The sequence below is a fragment of the Arachis ipaensis genome, chromosome B7 (genome assembly GCF_059453495.1).
Source record: "Arachis ipaensis isolate K30076 ecotype BB chromosome B7, ASM5945349v1, whole genome shotgun sequence".
NCBI classification, from domain to species: Eukaryota; Viridiplantae; Streptophyta; class Magnoliopsida; order Fabales; family Fabaceae; genus Arachis; species Arachis ipaensis.
Genome location: NC_142442.1, coordinates 137349336 through 137377334, shown reverse-complemented (window position 1 = coordinate 137377334; position 27999 = coordinate 137349336). Strand labels below are relative to the sequence as shown.

Below are 27999 nucleotides of genomic sequence, written 5' to 3'. Positions count from 1 at the left end.
TTTTTTCTACAAATTTCAAACTCAACACTTCAATACTATTATTATTATTATTATTATTATTATTATTATTATTACCATATTGAAGTGATTGATAAATGAGAATGACATGTCCGGTGAATAACAGAACAGACGAGACGAGACGAAACAGTTCTCATAATTCCCTTTTTCTAAATAGAAATAATCTTGTAAGATATTGTTCCTGTACAGAAAAAAAACAATTACACCACTGGAAGGCTTGGGTAAAAGATGTTACAATATATACTAGGATTCTAGTTGCAAAAGACAAAACACTATTCTTATTTACACAAATTATTATCTGCTTCTCAGCTTTGATAATCATGTGATACCATACCAACCCTTGCAAAAATATATATCTATATTAAACTCTTGCTATAGCTTATGAACTATGAATGAAGCCCCTTATAAGCATACCCTATGTACTTCTTCCATTTCAAAATTATCTGTCAATTTGTACAAAGTAATCAATCAAAAACCAATGTATTTGAACAATTCATTGATTTTTTCAGTGTAGACACTTTATCCAAATTAACAGATATTTTGAACCCGAAAGAGTAATGAGTAACATTCATGGTGGGGCCACAAATATCTTGACCAAGAATATGCATAGATTATTAACCTGTGCAAGGGTGAGAAAAAAAATTGATGATGATGATGATGTCTCACTTTGGCTACAAGGAATCAGGTGAATTTGGAGCTTTCCTGGAAGATCTAGTATTCTTGAGTGTCATCATGAGCTTTTGTCTTTCACCTTCAACTTCTGCAAATTGAAGGCTTAGTTGAGAGTAACGTTCATGCATCTCTTTCAGTTCTGTTTCCACAGCTGAATGTCTTTCCTTCAGTTCCAGCATGTCCTTAATCAGCTCATTGATGTCCCTGAAGCTTCTGAACACTGCTTCTTCGTCACTGTGTTGTTTCAAGAAAGAACTGAAATGTGTGGAGGAAAATTGTCTTAAAACAATGTGATTGAATTGGTCTCAACACAGTGTTCCACTACATGTTCATGCATGCCAAAAATTCAATTATGAGAAACAAGTAGCATTTAATTTCTATGCAATGTCAGTGTAAAACTCGTTTGCACCATTAAATTAGGAACTGCCACGTAGATAAAAGTGACTCTTAATTGGATGTTAGTATAAAACTCTTTTACATTAATTAATTGTGCAAAACAACATAGTGTTAACATCTTTGGGAGATTGTTTAATTCAATCAGCAAAGTACTTGTTTTAAAATGCAATTGATAGCTAAAACAAGAAAAAGATCATTACTTCATTTCAAAGAGTAAAAAAGATGATGCATATCAGAATCTAGACTCTAACCAGTCATCAAATTTTAACCGAGAACAAAGAAAATGGTAAATTTAAGGTGAAGTGCTTCCAAAATTAGCATCTATATGTACCAAAATCTAATTACTGCTCCAAAAGAAAGGTGTACCTCTGAAATTGCATGCTTGATTTCTTCTTGGTCTGCAATGCTTCAGCAAGCTCAATCTCCAAAGCAAGAACCCTTTCTAATGCATTGCCAGTGACAGATATTTCCTTGAACACAGGGAATATGTTTCCCAATTCTTGATTAGCCTGAGCAAAGGATAAAGTTCATAAGAATCTGAACAAAGAAAAAGACATGTTTCACGGCAATCAATGCAAACAAGAGTTATTTACTTCATGTAGCTGCACCAATTCTCTTTGCAGATTGGGAAAAGTAAGTTCAATGCTATAACCATCTTCTGAAGGAGTTGAATTCTCTTTTTTCATCTTTTCCAACTGCAATAAGAAGACACAATTTAGATCACATTTACACCAGACACAACAATAAAAGTCACAACTCGAATATAAGGAAAATGCAAATGCTATCCACGTTACCTTTCGCATGATACTAGAAAATAAATTTACTATATTTAGAAGTATAGATGAATGCAGAAAGAGTAGTTACGAATAATGGTGCCTAAAATGTTACCTCCTTATTCAAGTTGTCCATGCTAGATTTCAAACTTCTAATTAAATCCGCGTGCTTTTCTTCTTTTTGTTGTGAGTAGTCTTCACTTTCAAGAGTTTCGCATCCATTTGCAAGAGGATCCTATCAAATGATAATGCAAAGAAATTGTTGAGGCTCACTACCATACTCAAGATAGATGAAGGAAGGAATACATTGCAAAAAAAAAAAAGAAAAAAAAAAGAAAAAAAAAGAAAAAACATACAAGACTTTTACTACAGCCATTAAAGATCCTTAACAGAGAAATTTCTTATCTATTTTATTATATATCACCAATAAAAAACAGCATGCTCAATTCATGATAACAAGGTTTTGGTTTTGAAGCACAAAATTCCCATGCATTGTTATTTATTTGGTATATATAGTTTTTATAATAGTTATAATCTTATTTGTTGATGCTTATGTGATAAAACTATTCATGGCAAAAGAACTTTCTAGAATCACCAAGTGTAACAAGAGACAAATTAGGGTGAGAAGGCCTTTCATGTAAGCATCGTTATTATTCTAGCAATCATGCACAGATAATTCCACAATCTTTTTATATGTACTCATATAAAACATAGTTCCCTGTTTATTACTGTGATTTTTTCTTTTATAAAAGTGACAATAAAAGATGGGAGTGAATATTGCCACTACCAATTTTACCATATTCACGTAAACATACAATGGAAAGAAAACAGATATGGTAATGGCATTATCAACATGGAAGTGGCAATGTACACTCGCTTACCGAAAATACTAAATAAGACAATTACCTCGGGTTGCATATTTGTACTCTCTAGCTCTCGACTGCTAGCTGTGTGATTAGATTTCTCTCTCACATCAGATCTCAAACTTTCAAGCAATTGCTTTGCTGAGGTGAGCTCCACTTCAATTTTGGACCTCTCCTCATTGCTTTTCAGAAGTGAAGCTTCAAGTTCTTGCTTTTCCTGCTTACAGCATTCGAGAGATATCAATGAGCACTCCTTTTCAGCCTTTACCAGGTCAAAAGTATTTGACAAATTTCGTTTGTCCGAAATTACAGCCTGTAGCTCAGCTTCCAATTCCAAGATCTTCGTTCCCAGTTCTTCATTAAGTTTTATGCAAGAAGCTTCAGACTTTTTCCTGCTCTCAAGTTCTTCAATTGCATCTTGCAGTTTCCACAGCATTTCCTCACTATGCTTTTTCGACAAAGAGAGTTGCTGTTTCAGTTCTTGCAACTTTGTTTCATATTGTTCTTTGATAAATGCAATTCTCAAAGACTCCTGCATAGCAACAGGTGGTCCTTCATTTCCTCTTCTCTCACGAGCATTATGACACTCGGCTTCAGCCTTGTCCTTCAGCTCCTTCAAATGAAGGGACAAATTTTTGAACTCCTCTGTCTTAAGAACCTGTTCGGAAAGCCTCTTGGAAAGTTCATTACATTGGTTTTCCAGCCTTACCAATTCTCCGTCTTTCAATGAAGTCATAGCAGTTTCCAGTTCATGTAATTTGGCCTGAAGGACTAAACACTTGAGTTCAGCTTCTTCCTTCAACAAAAAGAGTTCCTCACCGTCTCCGCTAGAACACTCCAGCAAGTTCCCCAGCCTTTCAACCTCAAGGACAAGCTGGCTTTCGTGGATAAAAGTATTGTTGACATTCTCTGTTCGACTCTTGTGCTCCTCCAGCTCGGATATCATTGCATCATTTTGATCAATTAATGCTCTCTTTTGAGCAGAAGTGGCATCTAACTCTGATTTCAGGGAGTCAAGACTTGTCTGCAATCTTTTGTTTTCTTCAATGCAAGTCAATTCTCTGCAAAGGCAGCTATTCAATTCAGATTCTACATCAAGATTCTTCTTGTGAAGGATGTCAAGTTGCTGACTAGCGGAATGTAGTTTCTCACTAAGCTCCACAACATGATCCGCCAATTGAGCTCTAGTAAAAGTAGCAACGACATCTGTGGCTATCGAAAATTCATGCAGTTCAGAAAAGTGAGTTGCTAGGGAAGTAAAAGATGAAGATTCTTTTAAGGCAAGTTCAAGACGTTCCTCGGATTCTTGTAGAAGATCAGATATTCTTGATTTCTCAAATTCTAAGTCTGCAACCAGTTGCTTAAGATGGATCATTTCTTGTCTGGTCATATCAGAATCCTGCAGCTGACATTGCTTGTCATTCAATTCTGCAGTCAGATTTGCAACTTCTTTCCCCAATTTTTCTCTCAACATTTTCTCAGTATGCAACTCATTGTGCAAAGAATGTAAGCTTTCCTTTGAAAAATCAAGCTCGGATGAAATCTTCACATATACTTCTGTTTTGTCTTGTAAAGACAACTCCAAAGCTTTCTTTTCCTCTGTGACATGTGCTAAGGTGAGCTTACACAATTCAAGGTCACTAGATAACGTATCAAGCTTTAAAATTTCTTGAGCAAGTTCCTGCAGCTGAGATTGCTTCTCCTTCAATTCTGTGGTAAGATCTGAAACTGTTCTCTCCAATTTCTCTCTTAACTGTTTCTCACTATGCAACTCATTTTGCAGAGAATGCAAACTTTCCTTTGAAAAAACAAGCTCGGATGAAATCTTTGCAGATACTTCAGTTTTGTCTTGTATAGACAACTCCAATGCTTCCTTTTCCTCTGTGACTGCTGCTAAGCGGAGCTTACACATTTCAAGGTCACCAGATAGCATATTGAGCTTTGAAATTTCTTGAGCAATGTCCTGATTTCGGGAGTTAAGTTGCTGTACCTCAGCTTCTAAGTGATCACGACTGGACAAAAATTCTTTGTGATGCTGAGAGAAGGTTTCTTCAAATCCAAAACCAGCATTGATCCTGTTGACAATCACCTCAAAATCAATCTTAAGTTTCTGCAATCGGGCACTAGACTCAGTTATCTTTCTTAGCATCTCGTTCAAATCATGCTCAAACTTCTGTTTCATGACTAGAACATCCGATTCTGCGGCATTTAAAGATACTTGAACCGAGTGTTTTTCATCCACTAAAACTTGTTTCTCTTCAATGAGTAGCAGAATCCTGTCACGTGTTCTCTGTTGTACCTCTTCCAACCGCAACAAAATACCTTCTAACTCTTTACATTCCGAATCAGATGTACCTCGAAAAGAAATTTCACTGAATGTATCATCATATGATGCCAGCAATTTCTGAAGCTTATTAGACAAAAAGCTGACATTCTTCCGAAGATTATCCTTCAAAGAAGCCATCTCATCAAATTTATTTCTGACAGCTTCTAATTCTCCATGCAGAATTGATATTTCTTCACGAAGATGACCATTTTCCAGGCTCTCTTTTTTTAACATACTTCTTATCTCTGAGTTTTCTGTAGTACATGCCATGTATTTGCCTTCATAACTCCTAGACTCTTTCAGAAGAACATCCAACTCATTGATTTTCTGAGTAAGAAGACTGTTTTCATGAGAAAGATCATTCAAATTTACTTGTAAAATTTGGTTCTGGTGAGCAACATCATTGCTCTTGGCTGTGCAAATCTCCTTGTACTCATTCAGTGAGAGGATATCATTCATAGCATTCTGCAGCCTCAGCACCAATAACTCATTAGATTCATTTGAGACTTGCAGCTGCTGAGACAGTTGAAGGACTTCCTCTTTCAAAATTCGAATGTCACAACTTGCTTCAAGCAGTGTTTCTTGGAGAGCCTTTGAAAAAACATCTGAATATATATTTGCAAAATGCATCTGGCAGATTTCTTCTTCAACTTGTTTGTATAGATCTTCTTGTGCCTTAAGGGATCTTTTCAAATCGCTTAGTAAAATGTCTTCACCAAAATGTTGTCTATTTAAGGAAGAACTGTGATTTTGGGATGGGAGATTGGAGATATGGCCTTCAGAATTGTTCAGATATTTCACTGGTTCTCGGAAACCATCAGTATCTGGAAGGGGAGAATCTGAAAGAGTTTGCTTTATAAGATTCTCATTTGTCTCATGCATAGAAAGAACCTGGCAAGAAAGCAATTCAAGATCCTTTTGTAATTGACCAACAGCTATAGAATAGTTTAACCTTGCTCTTTTGAGTGCTGCTTCAGCAGACAAAGCTCTTTTTTCAAACTCACTGCTGATAGACTCCAAAATGCGCTTGTCTTCAGAGAAGTTCATTATCTGTTCATTCATGTTCCGATGCATTATCTCCATCTCATCCTTACTAGCAGCAATTGTGTATATGCAAGTAGAATGTTCATTCCTGAGGTTCTGCAACTCGGCCATCAACTGCCGTTGACTCTGCTCAAGTTCCTGAACAAGAGCTTCATAATAGCACTCCATCTGCTCCATTTTCCTAATGAGGCCTTCCCTTTCGGTTTTGGAATCGTCTAGCTCTCTTAGGAGTTCAAAAATTTTTGCTTTCATAGCAATGGTTGGATCCACCGGATCAGCCTCATGAGACATAATGCCAGGTATGGTAAGATAATGAGCCATGCCTTCAGGTTGAAACAAACCCACATCAGACCCGATGTCTGTTAAATATTGTTCACCTTTTTGTAAATCCATTTTCTTGTTCTCCCTTTCATTCGCAACATCAGCTTCTGAAATAGGCTCTCTAGATTCTTGTTTGAGATCCCGCAAAATCTCAAGCAGTGATTCTAACTCCAAGTTAAGCAACCTAAAATCCCTTTCTGGAAATCCCATCGACGCCTTCTGAATAGCTCTTACCTTATCTTCCATGAGCAAAAGCCCCTTTAGACATTTAAGTGGTAACTTCTGAAAGAACTTTTCCCGACCCGTTTCTCTCAGGTCTCTGAGACCATGTAATAAGCTTAACTTGGAACTTTTGAGCTGCTCAATTTCATCTTTAAACTTTGAACACTCCGATTTTAGTACAGCAACCTCTTTTGCTAGCGCTTCTCCCGAGGAAATCTCAGCAGATAGTTGCTTGGAGAATTTGTGTGTTTCAACACCTATTTCATCAGCATGATTTTGTAAAGAGCTCACTGTCAGCTTCAGATCAAGAATAGATGACTCGACCGCGCCTAAGTTTCCTTTAAGACTACTGTTAACTTCTGAAGGAGCAGTCAAGTTATCTGATGCTGAATAGTCTGCACTCCAACCATGGACCCAATGGCTACCTTGTGACGGGACCTGGCCATCAGGTGCATCTCTTTTTTCCGGCTGCGAGCTTTGTCCAACTAAATCGCCAGATACCATGCTTTTAAGGCTGTCAATTTCATGTGTACTGGATACATCATGCTTCTCAGTATATGCACTTTCTGAAGTAGTAGAGGAACCATCATATCCAGCAGCCAAATCTGCATAATCTTCATTAACCCCTGATTCTCTTTCAAGAGAAGAAATTCGAGGAATATCTTTAGATTCTCTTTTCAGTTTCAGTCTTGAATTGACCTGATTTTATGAAATAACAAGGGATAATACAGAAAGAGAAAAAAATTAATAACAAGCAGTGAAACCTTAATATTGAGCAAACATATTCATTATTTTTAAGAAAATTTATATTTCGTGATAAAAAATAGAACAGCTAATGGGTTGTAATTAAGAGGTCAAATGTTAATAAGGAAAACTCTGTATCTAGATCTGCTTTTATCAAATGCATTCGGCCCTTGTCAAGTAGTAAAATAATTTGTTAATCTTCCAACCAACGAATAGCATGTACTAACAAGAAAGACCAAAAAAATGCATGAACCTTTTTACTTTAGGATAACAGAAGAATAATTATGACGATGGAAAAAAGTATAATACAAGGAAATGAAGGACAAGAGATCCTCCATACAAGAACAAAAAGCAATCCAAAGAAAATCTATGTATGAAGTGTAGTTTTCAGCAGAGGTCACAAACCTTATGCATATGATTGTTGACATTCTGATCCGGAGACGAATCTTTGCCGTCAGCAGATTCCTCATGAGAACCTTGGTCAGAGGTTGCCCGTAGACCCCTCTCAGTGAGTTCCCTCTGCTGCTCAAATTCTCTGAAAACAATAGCATCAAATATCAAATAAGTCTACTATTTTTGGTTAACATACGTAAATGTCAAAACTCATCATATGATACCTGAAACCAGTTTTGGAAGTGAGCAGCTGCACAGTAACCTGGCTTCAAACAAGAAGAGAAACACAACATTAAATGCATACTATAAATTTCTCTAGCAACTGAAGATCTGGCAACAAATATACGAGTTGATATGCATCCATGTAGAAATACATAAACTACATGGTTGTACTGCAACATGACCATGCAAGTGGATAATCTAAAAAGCCATGGTTATATCTTAGATATATTAAGTATAAAGATCCTCACATGTAATGTAGGTCCAGGATCACTGCCATTAAGAGGGAGTGCAAGAGATGTAGGCTTCAAGGCATCAACAAAATCAGCAAGATTGATAGTGGCCTCGCCGAGGATGCTAGACCGTGAAGATCCCTGAAGTCATTAGGCCAAAAACAAGGTTAGTACAATACAAGCCGGACTAACAACCACAAGATTCCTCTTTTTGGAAAATACATATAAAGCTAAGGTATTTCTAAAGAGAGCAAGCAACAACTGAAAACATATTTTGTAAGAAAAAACATGGAACTCAAATTATACCAATACTGATGAAGTCATTATATTCATTAAACTGACAAACGTGTTAGTTTGATTTTATTCGCAACATTAAGATCCATTAAAAATCTAATTATCTTGAATGAGAAACTTACTAGTTAAAAAAAATTCAAAACTGCATTTGATAATTGGCAGAGCACAGACTAGTCATATACAATAAAAAAAAATGCTTACATAACAATGAGGTAAGTGATACAATAAAGGTTTGTGCATGATGTTGTAACTTGACACTTCTATAAATTCCATGACATGATTGTATATAATTTAAAAATTCAGAAAAGAATCTTACCATCCCCACAACGAGCTTATAAAGCTTCTCCTCATACTGTTTTGTTCTAATGTCTTGTAGGAGTCTTGTAGTTTCATAGATTGGATCCGACCACTTGCAGGCTCCATTTCTCACATTTGCTTTGGTTGTCTTTGATGTAGCCTTCCCGGTTTCGGCAGGGATGAAAGAGATATACAATTTATCCCACCCGGATTGTGGAATCTTGCATACAAACGATAGGTGGAAAATAAAATTGAGAAATCATAACAATACGTTTCAATTTTTGAATTAGACTTGATTGAGATGCAAGTATTATAATACAAAATAAACAATGATCAACACCCCATCAAAAACGTTAATACTAAACAGCAAATCAGAACTAATAATGGCAGCTGAACTTTCATTGAATTCCATGAACTCTACACAATTGAATGCCAACTCAGACAAACTCTGAAATGCACTACTTTGTTCACGTTAAAATGAAAGAGCAGAGAAAACAGAAATAGTCAAATTATTTCCCTAAAATTCAACTTGAGAGCCAAAGGTATAAGAGGGAAATTCGCTTAGATGAGAAACTTACATGTGTAGCATGGAATTGGAGCCGAAAAACCACCTTAACTTTCGTCTTCTCTACCTTCCACTTAGTAATTCTCGACATTTTTTCAGCGAATTAGTAACACCTAACATGCATCACTCAACATGATGATTCCACTCTCATTCCCAGTCAACTGTTTACTAATCAATATCAGAAACTGTAATCACCTGAAAACAACCGAAGCAAATAAATCATGTTCAAATATATATATATATATATATCCAGTTCTTCGGTGGGCATTTAACAATTCTACTCCGATGAGTAAACTTTACAAGCAAATCAGATATTCAAAATCACAGACCTAAACAATTTGACTCATTGACCCAGAAAAACAAGCACTACATGCAGAAAAAGAAGGGTAGAACCATCACAACAATGCATCATTTTGGAACCTAATAATAGAGAGGGAGAAAAGTTCAAAGTATGCAATGCATTAGTCTTCTTTTTTTTTTTCCGAAGCAACCATAATGGAAAAGAACCAACAATGTAAATATGAAAGAAATTTTGATATTATTTCTTCAATTCTCAAATATAAGTAAATTCTGCAAATTTCAGCTGCCAGAGGCAACAATTGCATATACTACATTCCCAACTTCAAGCTAGATGAACATGTCCCCAGAATAAAAGAATAAAAATGCTAGATCTCCAAGATAAAACATTTGAATATTCAGAAACTTTTAAAAATTAAAGGGAAAAAAGGAAAGATTGTATATGAGCTAAGCCCATCTTTCAATCTGATTAAGACACCTTTCAGCTACACTGAAACACTGCTTAGCTAAACAAACTTCGCCAAATGGAACAACTAAATCCAACATTTCTTCTCCATTTCAGAACAAAAAAGAGGTAGAAATTAGAGAAATAAAAATGGGTGGGAGCAGAATCAGATAAAATGAAAATTAAAAAAAAAAGTATTTTTTTCCTTTATGCAATGGCCATTGGTACCTTGCAGTGAGACAAAAGCTTGAAAGCTTGAAACTTTCACCGGGAAAATTCGCGGATCGACCAGAAAGATTTCGAATTTGAGAAGAAGAAGATGGGGAAAAAGAGGAGGACCCCAGAAAAGATGCTGACTCAGACAATGCCACTCTACATCCTATAACACTCAACAACCCAAGAAAATATAAAATAAAATAATTGAAAAAGAAAAACTCAGAACCCAAGGACTGACAAAAGCAAAGAGCAAAAAAGAGAATCCTAAAACCAAATGCTTACACAAAGCTAAGGGGGAAAATGATGGAGCTAAAATAATATAGCAAAGTTGTAATTTTTATTTAATTTGCTAGCTGTAGATATTGACACTTGCAGCAAAATGCAACATCTAATGGAAACCAAAACATTGCAAAAGAGGAATTACGACTATCAGAGTGGGTAACAGAAGCAACTAATACCACTAAAAGCTGGCACAGTGACACCTTTGTCTAAGTTACCAGATGCAAGTTTATTTCATGTGTATTTGGTTTATATTATATTAATATTAATAATAATGAAATAATAATTAATGTGGGGTGCATTGGAAGGGTGTAATGGGTGGGTGGGTACCTTAGCTGCAGATCTGTGGCTGCTTAAGAAGCAAGAAAGATTGAATCTTTGGAAACAAGGTTGTAACTTGTAAGCCCCCACTTTGAGGGGAGAGAGAGAGTTTTGAAGTGTTGTAAGTTTGCATTAAGGCATATGCACATGTTCATCATTTTTCAACTTTCTTATACATTATAAATTAATCAATCCCATTATTGGTACACTTTTTATAGTAGTGACTAGGTTAATACTCAATTTGACTCCTGAAATTTAAGGTTGGATTTAAGATCATTCATAAAATTACAATTGACTCAATTCGATCTCCACAATTTATAATAATAACTCATGTTAGTTTTTGAGCTCATTTTATTCGTTAACTTGTTAAGATGTAGACTTCTCACCCAAATTCTATGTAACTAAGACCTACTAAATCTTTTAGAAACTTGGTTGACTCTCTAACATCTTTATAAAGACCATAACAACATGTGAGGCAGACAGCACGGACTGTTGCAGGTTTCGCCACTGGACTGAATACTTCCCCATAATCAAAGCCTTCCCTTTGATGAAAGCCTTTCGCCACCAGCCGCGCCTTGTACTTCTGGATACTTCCATCTGGCTGTCTTTTAATGCGGAATATCCATCGACATCCAATTGGGTCTGCTGCTGTTGAGGGGTCTACAAGCTTCCAAGTTTTGCACTTCATTAGGGCAGCATACTCTTCATCCATAGCTGCCTTCCACTGTGATGAGGTAAGAGCCTGAGCAACTGAAGAGGGCTCCACTTGTGTGAGATCAGGTGAGGAGGAGCAAAGCTGGGAAGAGTATGTCTTGGGCTTGAAAATACCCGCCTAACTTCTGGTTATCATAGGATGAGTGCGCCCAACCTTCGCTTCAAGCGCAGGAACAGCACATGATGATTGTTCAGTTAACCTTGCATTACTTAAGGGAAACTCAAAAGTAGAGTTAGAGATACAAGTGTCAGCAGTGAATGGGCAAGAATCAGTACAAATAGGACTGGCAAATGACTCAATTATGGTTGATGGAGAGGTTGAGGTGAGCTCGGATGGAACTGGAATTGGAGGAGGAGATATAACAGTGGTTGACTTTGGAACTCTCCCTTGATGAGTGGACGCATTAGATTGAAGAGGTGAGGACTCACGGGAACTTGATGAGGGTACTGCTGTGGCTGGGGAATCTGTTGAGGGTATTAGTGTTGTGGGTGCTGATGTATTAGGGGGTGACTCATGAGGAATTTCGAGAGGTACTGGTGGATGGCGCACATGAATAGGAATAGTGATAAGTTTGGTTGTATGAGGAACTGATGCCTTTAGATTTGAGTCCTTATTAAAAAATAGCAACTGATAAGGAAATTCAGATTCGTCAAAAACTACATGCCTTGCTACATAGAGTTTTCCAGATGGACAAAGGCACTTGTATCCTTTGTGGTGTGGTGAGTAACCCAAAAACAGATACTTGTGAGTCTTAAAGTCAAATTTGTGTGGTTGGTAAGGGCGGAGCTGAGGAAAGCATGAGCATCCAAAGATTTTGAGGAACCTATAGTCTGGAGCTCTATTGTTCAAGAGTTCATAGGGTGATATGTATTGTGTGGTGGCTGAGGGCAGCAAGTTAATGAGGTGAGTTGCAGTGAGGCAGGCTTCATCCCAGAATTTTAGAGGTATGGATGCTTGAGAGAGAAGGGTTAGAGCAGTTTCAATGACATGCCGATGCTTCCTTTCGGCCTTCCCATTCTGTTCATGGGTGTATGGGCAGCTAAGTCTATGTGCAATCCCATTTTCAATCAGAAATTTGGTAAAAGCTTGTGAGGTATACTCTTTGTCATTGTCAGTTTGAAGGGTTTTAATCTTTTGCCCAGTTTTATTTTCAATCAACAACTTGTATTGGACAAATGCTTGCAGGGCTTGGCTCTTGTTTTGGAGAAGATACAAACAGGTATATCTGATTTTGGCATCAATAAAAATAATGTAGTATCGAAAACCCGAAACACTAGTAATAGGAGAAGGCCCCATATATCTGAAAAGATTAACTCTAGAGGGTGGCTATAGACTGTTTGAGAATCAGAAAAAGGAAGATTATGGAGCTTTCCTTGGCAGCACGCATTACACAAGTAGTCTTTGGTTAAAAATTTACTTTTATTCATATAGCCAACATTACAACTTTGTAATACTTTTTCAACAATTCATGCACTTGGATGACCTAACCTCTTGTGCCACATATCAAACTCATACACTGACTTAGCATTACAGACAGTGCCTACATTATTAGTGTTACTTGCTACTGTAGAACTAGATGTAAAAGAACTGAGGTTACAGACTCTATGAGTGGATGACAGATAAGGGTTCTTGGACCCCGAATTGCCTGATTTATTGCTTGACGGTGCTGCTCGTGCAAGCACTCCAACATGCTCAAAATGGTATAACCCTCCTCTAAGAGACCCCTTTAATAGAGTTTCCTTGGTCTCCTGACATTTTACAAAACAATCAACAGGATGGAATTTAAAAAACACATGATTGTCAAGAGCAAACTTGGCGACACTTATTAGATTTTTGGTGATGGAAGGTACATGAAGCAGATTTAATAGATTAAAGTAGTGAGGGTTGGTCTCATTGAACAGTATAGTTTTGCCAATACTATTTATACTCATACCTTGGCCATTACCTGTTAGCACTTGATCTGTTCCTGCATACTCTGAGCCTGTAATCAAGTTGTTTGCATCAAAGGTCAAATGATGTGAAGCTCCGGTGTCCAGGTACCAGGCTTTGTCAGTGAGAGGTGTTGCTGCAGGTGTAGTGGCTAAGAGAGCTTGAGCTTGCTGGTCTTGTTGTGGCTGGTGGAAGGAAGAGGGAGGTGGTGCTAGTGCATTACCAGTAGTCTGATGTGGATTATGGAAATTGTGATTGAAGCGGTGGAAACATTCCCACACAGTGTGCCCAAATCGATTGTAGAGTTGACACTGTGGCCTGGAGTTACCATAGAAACCTGATCTGTCACCTCTAAAACCACCTCTTCCCCGGAATCTTCCTCTAAAATTCTGACCTCTACCTTGAAATTGTTGTTGCTGCTGTTGAAAATTAGGTTGATAAATTTGATAGCTAGGTTGCTGACTTTGTGACCTTAGATCTACATTTTGTGCTAAATTCACCTGCATTGTGCCTAAAACAGTCTTTTTAAAACGCTCTACTAGTTCTTCCTGACCCACTAGTAGCGATTCTACTTCACTCTCAGTTATTTCATCAGCTCTAGCATTAATCATGGTTATAAACGCATTATAATCCTCATTCAAACCTTGAGTCACAGCTTCTACAAATTCCTCACTTGAAAGAGGTGCACCTATGGCAGAGAGAGCATTTGTTACCTTCTTGAGCTTAGACATGTACTCCGTTACAGAACCTTGTAGCTTGATGCCTTTGATCTGTGTTTTGAGTTGCTTCACCTTTGATTTCAGCCGTTTTGCAAAGTATTCCTCCAATTTGTACCAAATCTCACATGCAAATTCACAATTCGCAACCTGACTTGTGAAGCTCAGATCTATTGAAGCAAACAGCCACGACACTAAGAATTGATCGTTCTGCTCCCAATCGAGGAACTCCTGAGTCTCGATCTCTGCTTGGCGATCTCCGTTGGTCCTGAATCGCTTCGGTATCTTCATCGGATTGAGGTGTTCCTTGAGTCTGTTGGATTTGATGAACGCCAGCGCTTGCCGTCTCAAAGGTATGAAATTATCTTCATCCAGATTGAATGAAACTGTGTTTATTGCTCGCGCACTTGAGATTGCGGAAGTTTGAGGCTCGCTCAGAGTAGCCATGGATCAGAACCTGAATGCTCTGATACCATGTGAGGTATCAGAACTCTTCAGAGAAGAGAATGAGAAACACCAGCGGAGAGAGAGAGAGAGAGAGAGAGAAAGAGAGAAAGATCTAGAAGACTCTTTTCATAGTGTGTGAATCAGATAAAATGATTTTCATTCACTAATTGTTACATTGACTTTTAGCCTTATATAGTAGCTCTTATAGTAACTACTAATAACCACTAACTGTTCTCAATACTAGCTAACTAACTCTGCCAGCTCAGCTTACTTGCTCAATTGCTATTTATCCCTAACACAACAATCAAATTTCTAAGTTCTAATAAATTATGATCGCATAGAATCTGGACGAGAAATTTAAATCACAATAAATTAATGTACTAAATAAATATGTTGTTAATGGAGATTAGTTTAAGAATTAATATGAGTTATAATTATAAATTGCGGGTCCAATTTGAATCTATTAAAATTTTAAGAGTCAAATTAAATCCAACTTCAAATTTTAAATACCAAATTAAATATTACCTCACATTTTGATCAATATTTTCTTAATGACTAATATATTCTTTTTGTTTTGTTTATTAAAAATAATTTAAATACATAATTAATTAATGACAATTGTATTTTTATATTAATATAAGAATTTTTGGTGGATGAATAGTGTTATTATAAATCAATTAATATATATCTATTGGTTTAAGCAAGTGCTACAGTCACATGCACAGGTAAATTTGTGAACGATGAAAAAATAAAAAAGTAAAGATGAAGCATGGCTAAAATATATATAATTTCGGTACTTGTGCATGTTTGAGTGAAAGTAGAGGATTATTGAGCTACACTCCATTTGATCGTTGATATCAGAATATTTCATTCAACCTCTTAAATTAAGGATAATAGAACTTGGTACAAATTAAGTGTTATTTAGATCATTTTAATTTTTGGTTGTTTACATTATCTCTCATAATTCAACAAACCAAATTAATAATTTGTTGTGGATCGAAATTATATTTAAAAATCTGTCATTGACTAATTAATTGCTGTATATACAAAATAAATTTTAAATTTTTAATATTTATTTAAACAGATAAATGAGTTGACAACTCGATAAAATCAATTAAGTTGGTTCAAACAAAAGACTATACTAACTTAAAGAGAATTTTTATGAAAAGTTCAATTAAATTTTAATAAGAGTTAAATTATATATAATAAAATAACATAAAATAGCATTTTTGAAAAGAAAAATTATTTTTTTAAATAATATTTTTTTAACAAAAATAAATTGGACAATTATTTATTCAGAATATTATGAATAAAATATTAGATTAAGAATTATATACATAATAAGATAATAACACATTATGTAATTTATAATCATACTAAATGATAGTACCTCATTTCTATTCACGGTACTAAAAGGTTGAACCCTAATCCGCCTCCGTTCTTATTAATCATTTTACTATTTATTTTACATATATTAAAATTATATATTTATTTAAATTATATATATACTAGAGCGGGTATTACTTAAACTGATTCTGTCTAAGATACTGTCCTGTTAAAAATTTGTCGTTCTCGCACCAAGATATGTAATTATTTGTCCTAGTGGACAAAAATAACGGAATAAGTACCCACAAATTTAAATAGTGTTGTTATTCCTAATTAAAAGTAATATCTCACTTCAGTATGAAGGAGGTTATTAAAGGTAAAGTTGAGAAAAAATATCAAAAAAGAAAAATAGTTAAGTTAATTTGAATTATTGTCATACCAGAATTACTATTTTGAGAAAAATTATTAGAATTCTGTTATACTCTCATTTTCATTGTATAAATAGATGGTAGTGCTTGGTACAATTACAAATGAATAAATCACATTTTATTTTTTATTATTTTAGAATTTTTTTTTAGTGATGGTTATAATGTCTAAAAATATTTGTTTAATTTATTAAAAAATTTTAAAAATTAATATTTAATTTTAAAAGTATAAAAATAAATAATTATTAAATATTTAAAATTTATCATAAAAAATAAGTTAAGCAAAAATTAAACACTAAATTACAGACACCATAAAATTTACTTTTTTTTTTCTTTTTAACTTTCTTACTTTCAATCTCTTGCCTTCATTCTTGACATATGAATCAAGAATTCAATTTTCTCTTCTACCTCAAACCTTAATATGTATGTTGTGTTAGTGTCACACTCCTGTATATATAATTATAAAGTGTCCCACAATATTGATTAGAATTGGGATTAAAGATATTATTAAGTGGAATTAAAGTATTGATTGTATCATATGAATTTGACTTAGCTTTGATGATGATAAGATGTGGCTTTGTGAAGGGCCCATAAAATAATGTCTTATCTAACAATAAATTAGTGAATAGTAACATTAAATTAAAGCTTTTTTAACATTTGTCACTCTTTCTCTTTCCGGTGATGATCTCACTTTTAGTTAAACACTTAAACCCTTTTCTTTATGATGTATCTTTTCATTAAATGTTTCATCTTTCAGCATTTATTCAAACCTCAGAAAAAGAAAACAAACAAATATGAATATGAAGACCCAAATAAAAACACCACAACCTGAGTATGTGTCATTGTAGTGATCACGTGCATCATGCACGTGATAAAGGGTGTTGGCTTAGCTGTATGTGTGACACGATTATCAGTTTATCACAATATCAATAATCTTCTGACTGTAGGGTTTGAAATTTAGGCTCCTTCATAGAAAACAAACCCATGTGCATGGCCACTAAAGTATCATCCCCACAAACCAACACCATATTCTAACATTTAAATCAAATTATTGGATGTATTTGTATGCATAAATTCACCACATACACACAATGCAAAACCAAATGGAAGTTGTATTGGACCAAATCACTTGTCTACATGCCTCCGACAAAGTATTCTTCAGTGGAATGTGATCTTGTCTTTTTGCTTAGTTTTTTTACCTCTTCAGTTTTAGAAGTTTCATATCACTTAACGGTGTGTGTGTCTATGTCTCTATGATAGCTTTTACAAATACTAAACAATATAAATGATTTTCATACCCCTTTATTAATATCTAAAATTAAATTAGATCCATTTAATTATATTAATATTTAATTATAATTTAAATGATATTTAAATGATCTTTTTTATTTTATTTATAAAATTTGTATTTTTTCTTTTTAAATTAAAATAACCTACTATTTAATTTTTTTCCCAAAAAATCTTTTAATTATCATTATAATTATGTATACAAATTAGTGATAACTACTTGGTTAATTCAAATAATAAGAGTGAATACCACATCCGGTCCCTGACAATTATTTCAAAAGGACAACGAGACCCCAAAAAAAAAAAAATACCAAATCCAGCCTTTGATCTTTTTTTTGGGACTGATTAGCCCCTGTGCCAAAAAAAAATAACATTGATTTTTTTTTGACACATGGACCTCGTTGTCCTTTCAAGGTAATTGTCAGGGGTTGGGTTGGGTTTTTTTTTTTTGTCAAGGGCCTCGTTGTCTTTCGAGATAATTGTTAGGAGCTGTTTTAGATTTTTCTCAAATAATAACGATATAACATATTTTAACTTGAAAAATATTTAATTATAAGAGTTTAATTTTGATGACTGACGTCGTCATATCCATTCTTTTGGATGATCATTCATGTAGTCAATGTGAAAGGTAATTATTTTTACTGATGTGGCATTATATAATTGGATGCACGTATAAAACTATTTTACACGGATAGTACATCAAAATTATATTCATTTTATAATTAATGATAAAATATTAAAATAAATACATTTTATTACATTAATAATAAATATATCTTCTTCTTCTTATTGTTGTTGTTATTTGAATTTACCAGATAATTATTACTAATTTAATAATAATAATAATAACAATAATAATAATAATAATAATAATAATTGAATGATATTTTGGTCAAAAAAGACTAAAAATAAGTTACTTTTATCTTTGTAAGCCAAAAAATTTTATATTTTATAAATAGAAGAAAGGAGAATATCTTTTAGATAACTTGGAGAGAAGAATATTGTCATTTTTTTTAAATATTCTATTATTTAATTCTCTTAACCAAAATATTTTTTTATATTTATTTTATATATATATATATATATATATATATATATATATATATATAAATTAGAGATAATTATTTGATAATTTCAAATAATAATAATATAGAATATATTTACTATTTAACATAATAAAGTTTATTTATTTTTAATATTTTATCATTAATCATGAAATATATAAAAGTTTTCTTTTACATCAAAAAAAATATAAAAGTTTTTTAATTAAATATTTTTGTAATAAATTAAAATATTTTATCTTATTATCAACCAAATAAATATTATTAATTTATATATATATATATATAATGATTATCAAAGGATATTTTGGTTATATTTAAAAAATATATTATTTTAATCTTATAAAAAGAGAGAACTGTATATTTTATAAATAATCCAGAAAGAAATATTATTTAATATAAAATAATTTTTAGAGAAAAATCCAAATCAGCCCCTGACAATTACCTCGAAAGACAACGAGGTCCCTGACAAAAAAAAATTCCAATCCGACTCCTGACAAAAAAAATAAACCCAACCCGGTCCCTGACAATTACTTCGAAAGGACAACGAGGCCCTGTGCCAAAAAAAATAAATGTTATTTTTTTTGGCACAGGGGCTAATCTGTCCCAAAAAAAATTTATCAGGGGCCGGATTGGGTGTTTTTTTTTTCTTGGAGGCCTCGTTGTCCTTTCGAGATAATTGTCAGATACCGGATGGATATTCATTCTAATTTTTATACTTGGCTTCAACACAATAGATAGGAGATAACATGAATTTGTTTTTTAGGCATCCAATGCAAGAAGATTTTGGTTAGTTACTTAATCGATTTCTTCTACTAATCTCATATTCTCATTTCGGCAGATAAAGATATGATGGTGCGATTAACTATTTGGGGCCATTAAAACTAAAGAAACGTTCAATTATTGATAAATAATTAATTATTACAATATACTATTCTAGGCGTATGAAGGAATATTTTGAATATTTAGACATCTTTGGGTCCAATGAAAATTTTGATTTGTAAACAATTTATTTTTAGAAAATAAGCGAATCATATCATTATTTTTATTTAAAAAAAGAAAAACAAGCATTCAGCAACAATGTTGTGATGCTCATATGTTCTTGGTTAATACAAACAAAGCATTAATTATTACAAAGCGACACGGATAGGTATATATGTAATTGGAGAGAAAAAAAATGACATTTAGCTGCCACTAATGGGTAATCCCCTGAAACTTGCCTTAAATAAAGGAGGGATAACTTTGTCTTCACAATGTCCTAAACTATTCAGAAATAATGGACCACCGGTGGCACTAACCATACCAGGAATGAAAATAGGTACGGTAGAGTAGGGTGTAGAATTTATTAGTATACATCATGCCAATCTTGATTTTATTCATTCTTAATTTGCAGGTATTTGATCTTATTTATGGATTATAAAAAAATATATAATATTTAATAATCTCATGAAATTTTAGAATTATAATTTAATATACATTATTAAATAAATTTAATTTTTATATAAATAAAAGTGTTAAATTTGTAATTGAAGATTTTAGTTTAGCTATCGAAGATTTTTTATATAAATAAAAGATTGTTGATTTAACATTCACTCCTAACATATTTTTTATATATATATATGATGTGGATTGAATCGAATTAGGTATATGCAAATAGAATTACTGTTATCGCTTTTAAGCCATACAAAAAATCAATGTGAAATAAAAAATAAGATACTTTTTGAAATACTAACTTTAATTTAGAAAAATAAAATAAAAAAGAAAAGCTACTACCCCAACATTGCAAAATTACTAATAATGTTAATTAATTAACCAATGTGTAATTAATTGGTATTGATATTAATTCACTAAAAAAGAGACTTTGGCTGGTTAATGAGGTTGATGGGTCATCTAATCCCCTACACAGCTCCACTTCACCATACTTATTAATTGGCCTTAACTCCATGTTTACTGCTAATTCACGCCAAGCTAACACAACTCATCATCTTGCGTTTTCTCCAAAGAAAGAAATAATGAAAAAGAAAAAAAAAAAGAACAATTGCATTTTTAATAAATAAACCAATCTTAAATTTTAATGTGTTCCTTTTTTTTTTAACCAAAGATAGGAGACTCGAATCCGCAACTTCTTAATTGAGTATAGGAAAACTATGCCATTTGAGCTATAACTCATTGGCAATGTGTTCCTTTGTTGTCATATTTATTTATCTACAAAGATAAAAGAAAATTTACTGGATTTGTGCCTTAAATACAACAATTAATACATTTTATATATATATATATAAGGGTAAAAAACCCAAATAAACCAAACTGAAAAGTTTATTACCCAAATCAGCCAAAACAAAAATTATTTCAGCAATCCACCAATGGCCATTTATATATAATTCGAATCAATATGATTCGAACTACAAATACATGTAATTCGAAACAACTTGCTTCGAATTAAGTTTGAATGAATATGTATGTAATTCGAATCAAGTAGATTCGAATTAGAGAAGGGTAAATCGAATTGACTCGATTCGAATTAGTAGGCTCATGTGACTATGGAGTTCAAATCATATTGATTCGAATTATTCAATGTTGGTGACACTAGGTAGTTCGAATTAAGTTGATTCGAATTACTAGTGAATTGCCTATATAATGCTACGTTAGTTGGATATATATCAATTTTTTTTTCACATTCTTACTTGGATAGTTGGATATATATCTTATAGTTGATACAAAAGATATTTATTGTATAATTTTATTTTTCTAAAAATATTATATATATATATATATATATTTTGATGATTACACAATTTTAGAAATATTTAAAAAGTATTATTAAAATTAAAATTATATTTTTTATTATTTGACAATAAAATTAAAAATTAAAAATTAGGGATTAATATTGCTAGGTAGCCAGTAGTTGTGGTGGCAAATTTGTACCCTAACAAAAATATTAGGATTAATATTGCTAGGTAGACAAAAAAAAAAACAGCCAAAACTTGCCTTATTTAGTATTAATTATATAAATTTGGTTACAGAATATTAATCCTTAATTTTTAATTTTTAATTTTAATAATACTTTTTAAATATTTCTAAAATTTTGTAATCATCAAAATATATATATATATATATATATATATATATATATATTTAGAAAAATAAAATTATACAGTAAATATCTTTTGTATCAACTATAAGATATATATCCAACTATCCAACTAAGAATGTGAAAAAAAAAATTTGATATATATCCAACTAACGTAGCATTATATAGACAACTCACTAGTAATTCGAATCAACTTAATTCGAACTACCTAGTGTCACCAACATTGAATAATTCAAATCAATATGATTCGAACTCCATAGAGTCACGTGAGCCTACTAATTCGAATCGAGTCAATTCGATTTACCCTTCTCTAATTCGATTCTACTTGATTCGAATTACATGCATATCCATTCAAACGTAATTCGAAGCAAGTTGTTTCGAATTACATGCATTTGTAGTTCGAATCAATATGATTCGAATTATATTTAAATGGTCATTGATAGATTGCTAAAAAAATTTTTTGTTTTGACTGATTTGGGTAATAAACTTCTCAGCTTGGTTTATTTGAGTTTTTTACCCTATATATAATCATAATAACCACTTAATAAGTCACTACTCACTACACACGTACACAAGTTTATTTTGACCACACCCTTAATCTTTCACATATATATAACATTCAATGCATTATTCATATTATCAAATTATTACAATGTATATTATTTTCATGTATATTTAAAAATTTAGTTTCATCACAACTATTCTAATTTAAAATATCACAACCCAATTGTTATATATATAAGATATAATAATATATAGATAGAGTTGAGTTTGAAAAACTAATATCTAATTTGATGATCAAACATTATTAAATTATTAAATTATTATTTGCTTCCAATAGGTTGTTTAATGTGTTTGTTAGTGTGTAGATTTCATATTGGGTCAAAAGGCAATATGAGCCCCACTTGTTATTAATCAAGCCATGTACAAAATTAATATAAGTGGGTGTGCTTTGAGATAAAAGAAAATCAAATTGGCCCAAATCACAAGCCCAAATGGATCATTAAAGAAAATTTAGCCTTGGACAAAATTAATTCAAATATAAGTGGCTGAATTTTGAGATTGAGTTAAGCCCAAATCAAAAGCCCATAAATCAAAGTTGATAAATCAAATAATGAAGTCCAAGGATCTCAAGCATGCTTCGTTACCCATTTACCTTGGTGGAATTCAAATTCTAATTGAAAGCATGCTTTCCACGGATGCCATTTTCTATGGGTGATGAAATTCAAATTTTGATTAAATGGATTTAATGCAGACATTGGTAACATGAGAGAGAAATAGCTATTGATTTAATTGCCATCATTAATGACACATGCTACTAAGTAAAAGGAAAGTGGGAAACTTAATTCATTTATTCTCTTTCTTAGTTCCATTGAAAATTTTTCAATTTTCTCTCTCTTCTCTCTCAAGTTTCGGTCACTTCTTTGTCAGAAAGAAGGATGAAGAAGCAAGCCATCAGAGGTAGAAGTAGAGAAGCTAGCTGCAAGCAAGAAGCCATTATGATGATGGCATCAAGAAAAAGAAGATCCATAGTAGGGTGTGGCTGAGATCTTTGCCACTTATGGTAAGAAGTGGTGAGGAAGCCTCAAACTCTCCATACCCGAAAATGGAGAAGATCCAATTCGGTCAGAGAAAGAAGATCCCTTGGAAGCATGGCTCGTCTCTACTTTTGCTCAACTACCACAGAAGGTAGCTACTGTAGCTACGTGGAGGAAGAGGCAGAAGAGAAGAGCAGGAGGAGCTGTCAAGCATCAAGGACTCATCAAGGGTCAGAAATCCTTCTTGGGGAGCAAGTCAAGATGGATGGCCCGGATTGATGAAGATTGGTGAGAAGGGATGACACAGAGGTAATTGCATGTTGGTTTTAGCATTCAGTTTCCTCTCCTCTCTCTTTGGCCGAACCGGTTTTGTTTGAAGAAGAAGAAGATTAGCTCAGTTGGATCGGTTTCAACCTTGGAGGCTTCCCCTTCTATAATAAGGGTGGACAGCCAAGGCTTGAAGCAAGGAGAAAAAAAGTGAAAAGCACAGAGTTCTCATAGCTACCCAAGCTAACAGAAATTATTCTCTTTCAATATTTTTCATGTTGTAATTTTTCTGTTTAGTTTTGTCTGTCTTGAGTCTCATGGAAAAAGGCAAACAGTGAGGTTTATATGAAAAAGCCATAGAGTGGAAAAAGGTAGAGTATACAAAATTAAAATAAAAAGACATAGATGTCCTAGAGGTCCTTTGTACATATGTGTTGTGTATCCTGATTCTGTGAGAATTTCCTTGCAAGTTGGGTTAGCACTTTGCAGTTGAAAGCTAGATTGAGGTCTAGTCAAGTTCAGGCTGAGGTAGAATCTGGACTTGTTCCCCTGCAAGTTGGGTTAGTACTTAGCAGTTGAAAGCTTGGTAGGTGATCAAGTCAAGTTCAGGATAGGGGATAGATTTTGGACTTGTCCCGGATAGGAAGGATAGTTCCTAGGGGGAACTGGTGTCTGTAATCTGTTTGATTATAGTGAAATTCCATCATTGTTATGATAGAGACTGGATGTAGGTTGCACTGCACTTCGCAGCTGAACCAGGATACTTGTAACGACCTAACTTCCAGTATGCCATGGTCATACAAGAAGCTAAGTGTTACTAACTTATCCTTCCTAATTATTATTTATTATTTAATATATGAGCCTGTTCCTTGTTAGAGCGATGCCACTTTTACGAGTAACTTTTTTTTTTTTTGCGGATGTTCAGGTAAAATAAACAAGCATACATTGAGAGTAATAGAAAAGCGGCATAAAAAAAATAAAAATACAGCTGATAATATACATCATGTACACTATAACAAAACATGTAGCGTTTACACAAGATCAAGTCAGTTTACATCCTCGTCATCCTACGTAGCTAATATTTACACGACACTCCCAGGGCCAGGCCCATACAAAAAGCCACTAAGCTGGCGCCCAGGCTAGCCTAACCACTATATAGCTCCTAGCTCTCGGGTGTACTAACACAAGTGAGAGACTAACTATCAGATAATGTCAGACTAGAGTGTCATCAAAAGAATGCCCCTTTCGCAGTCAAACTATATCTACACGTGGTCGTTCGGAGAATCGCCGTGAGGCTCGTCCATCTCCTCATCCTGCTCTATCTCTATCTCAGGATCCTCCTCCTCCTCATCGTTCGCAGCTACAGCTATACCCTCAGATCCACCAGAAATACTGTTGTCACTATGTACAAAACCGTTCGCGAGCACAGGTCCGTTCGTATTTATAGGAGCCACTCCACCATTCGGTAGTGCCGGCTTATCAGGCTATGGCAAGTCGGGGATCGGCTCAGGGGAAAAATCCCACTCTGGTGGTATCACAGGTACGTAGTCACCAGCTAACTCAGGCTCATCAGGAATGATAGGCTCAGGTACCGCCTCATTCAAAGGTTGAGCTGGTATAGGGTGCTCAGGATCATCAGGAAAAGGATGTCTAGGTGCGTCAGGATGTAACCAGGATAAGAGAAAGTCGTAAGAAGCATCAGGGTCAAAATGCGGGCTAGACAGAGGATGTTGAAAAGCTCGATTAGGTAACGCATATCGTCTAATACGAGGCTCCAATCCCATGATGAAGTAACTGTGATGTACCGGATCCTCGTAGACGTAAGGGTCCTCGAACTCATAGAAGATCACGCCCGTCTCCATCTGAGGGGGAGGAAGGGAGAGAAGGGGTAAGAACTAGGGAGTTCTTAGTAGGGTCGGGGTTGTTAGTTACGTTCATTTATTCGTTTTCGATTAGCAGATGGATAATAGAATACAGTAATGTAGTAAACAGAGGTTAAAAATAGATAGAAAAATAAAAAATAGAACACAAGCAGGAGAATACAAGAAGATAAAGCACAGACATAGCACTCAAGCAAACAAACATAAAGAAATAGATCACTCACAAGTAGGAATGCAACAGAGAATAATGCCCAGACAAGAATGATGCATGTCTAGTCCTAGTGCAGGTAATGAGCTCATTTGTCGGTTTCTACCCGCTCCCGACGTAACCCAGCATTACCAGCCGGATATGGCTTTCCTGTTGGCTATACCCCTGTGTACAGGAAATAACCCCTCTGCCACCACAGGGTCCACTGCACGCAGGAAATAACACATCTGCCACTGCAGGGATGTATACCGAAACACCTTCTATATACAGGAAATAACCCCTCTGCCACTACAGAAATGGAACAGGTGGTCACGGTACTCTATAGCAGGAAATAACCCCTCTGCCTTACAGAAATAAAATATGAATCTGTACCGCAGGAAAGCGTTTCTCAATGGTTGCACCATTATCTATCTGACTGCCTCAATGCAGCAGATGAACATATAGATATCTCTGAGGTTGCCTTAATGCAACAAATGACCTCTCAATAGGTCCTCTGCCCTTTATCATATTACTTTCTTCGCTTTGTCTCTTTATTCTGCTCTGTTTGTTCTTTGCTCTGCACTTCTTTACTTTATTCTGCTTTCTCTGTTTAACGTATGTATTTAAAGCTTATGTAAATTTCGGTATGATTAGTTAGCCTGCCCCAAGTATAGGTTCATTAAGTCTATACTGAAACAGTTTAACTTTTCATATAATACCTAACCCTATTCACAATTCAAGGACTAATTATGTTGCCCTAGTTCGTTCACTAGTCTCTGTCTATTTTTCTGTCATTAAAACTTTGCAGACTCTTTCTTCGATTTTTATCTTTTCTTCAACTTTTATCTTTTATTTATCTTTGCCTCACTAATATGTTTTTACCACTCCCTAAGTGTTTTATGAAGGTAATTATGAGATTCTGCGCTTAAAGTTGTCTTTCTAAAGCTTTTACAGAAAACTGCATTTTCCACATTTTTTTTTTACCAAAGATAGGAGACTCGAACCCGCAACCTCTTAATTAAGTATGGGGAGACTATGCCATTTGAGCTATAACTTATTGGCACTGCCTTTTCCGCATTATTTTATTATTTTTATTAAAATATTATTTTTAATTAAATATTATTATTTAATATTTTATTATTTTTTTATTATTTTATCATTAAATTTTCAAAAATTAACTTACTTTTACTTTTAACCTTTAAAATTCACTTTTTACCACCCGTAACTTTTAATATTTTTACTTTTACCACTCTAACTTTCAGAAATTACCAAACAACCCCTTAAACACCAAAAATTTTATTTCCTTGCCCTTTTTAAGATCTAAGGCCTGTTCTTCATTGTTCTTCATCACACTCAAAGTGTTCTTCATGTTCTTCATAAATTCTTCAGATTCTTTCTCTGTTTTTACCCGTTTTTCAGTCTTTTCAGCAACCGATTTTTACTATAATTCATAATAAATTAGCAGCCACTAAAATCCCATCTTTTCTACATGATTTTAACACAAATTGAACCTCAATTTAAGCTTAGGGTTTCATTTTTCCAGCTGCCCAAGAACATGAACTTTAAAGCTTGAATTTCATCAAATTTCATCAAAATTTCACCAAATTTTCACTAAGAATCAATCATATATGCAACCAATTTTTAGCACAGCCAATTCATACAACATTCACACAACTCAAACACAAATAATCAAGATTAATTTCGTGACACCCTACCTGGTTTTGCTACTCCTAATTCAATTAAACTTTCAGGTGGTCCTTAAGCACTTTTTCCTCCTAAATCACATCAAGAAAACACATATTTAAGCATGTTTCCTTGAAACCGAATCAAAAGAGAGATGGTGCAGCCAACTCACCTTAATCCCAGCCTTGATAAGTCATATGATCATGTAGAGAAAGAAGAGAGGATCATTTTGGTCGGATTGGAATTTTGATTTGAGTTTTAGTTCAGCAGAAATCAAGCTTTGAAGATTTGGAACTAAGAACTTTTCTCTCTTTTTCTCTCTTGGAAATTTCGGCCACAAGGAGCAAATGAACCAGCCTTGGGGGTTTTGGGGGTGTAGGGTGAGTTGTGATTGGTTGGCTTGGAGGTGGATTAAAATAATATTAAAATATCTCAGGTGTATAACTACTAAAACTAGATGTATCGGAACACTTGTAAAAACATCTCTAAAAATTATTTTCTGAGCTACT

General features: G+C 34.0%; 1 protein-coding gene across 5 annotated transcripts; it reads right to left on the bottom strand.

The window, feature by feature from the left end:
* Nucleotides 1-138: 138 nt before the first annotated feature.
* On the bottom strand, nucleotides 139-27829 carry LOC107606115 (sporulation-specific protein). Of its 5 annotated transcripts, XM_088492792.1 has the most exons (12): nucleotides 27663-27829; nucleotides 27523-27582; nucleotides 9394-9575; nucleotides 8835-9035; nucleotides 8243-8365; nucleotides 7997-8034; nucleotides 7785-7914; nucleotides 2766-7334; nucleotides 1975-2094; nucleotides 1680-1781; nucleotides 1453-1595; nucleotides 139-945 (listed from the first exon to the last, which is right to left on the bottom strand). In XM_088492792.1, exons 3-12 carry the CDS (start codon nucleotides 9469-9471, stop codon nucleotides 690-692), a joined length of 5760 nt encoding a protein of 1919 aa, XP_088348918.1. In that variant the 5' UTR covers nucleotides 9472-9575; nucleotides 27523-27582; nucleotides 27663-27829; the 3' UTR covers nucleotides 139-689. The 5 variants fall into 5 exon arrangements, with proteins under 5 accessions (XP_088348918.1, XP_088348919.1, XP_088348920.1 ...); XM_088492793.1 differs by lacking the exons at nucleotides 27523-27582; nucleotides 27663-27829 and adding an exon at nucleotides 10948-11083; XM_088492794.1 differs by lacking the exons at nucleotides 27523-27582; nucleotides 27663-27829 and adding an exon at nucleotides 10797-10934.
* Nucleotides 27830-27999: the final 170 nt, after the last annotated feature.

Coding starts and splice junctions, on each gene's coding strand:
- LOC107606115 (XM_088492792.1), bottom strand. CDS start 9,471: ATGTCGAGAATTACTAAGTGGAAGGTAGAGAAGACGAAAGTTAAGGTG. Junction 8,035..8,242: donor ATCCTGGACCTACATTACAT/GTGAGGATCTTT, acceptor GTTTGAAGCCAG/GTTACTGTGCAGCTGCTCAC. Junction 1,782..1,974: donor TGGACAACTTGAATAAGGAG/GTAACATTTTAG, acceptor TTCTTATTGCAG/TTGGAAAAGATGAAAAAAGA.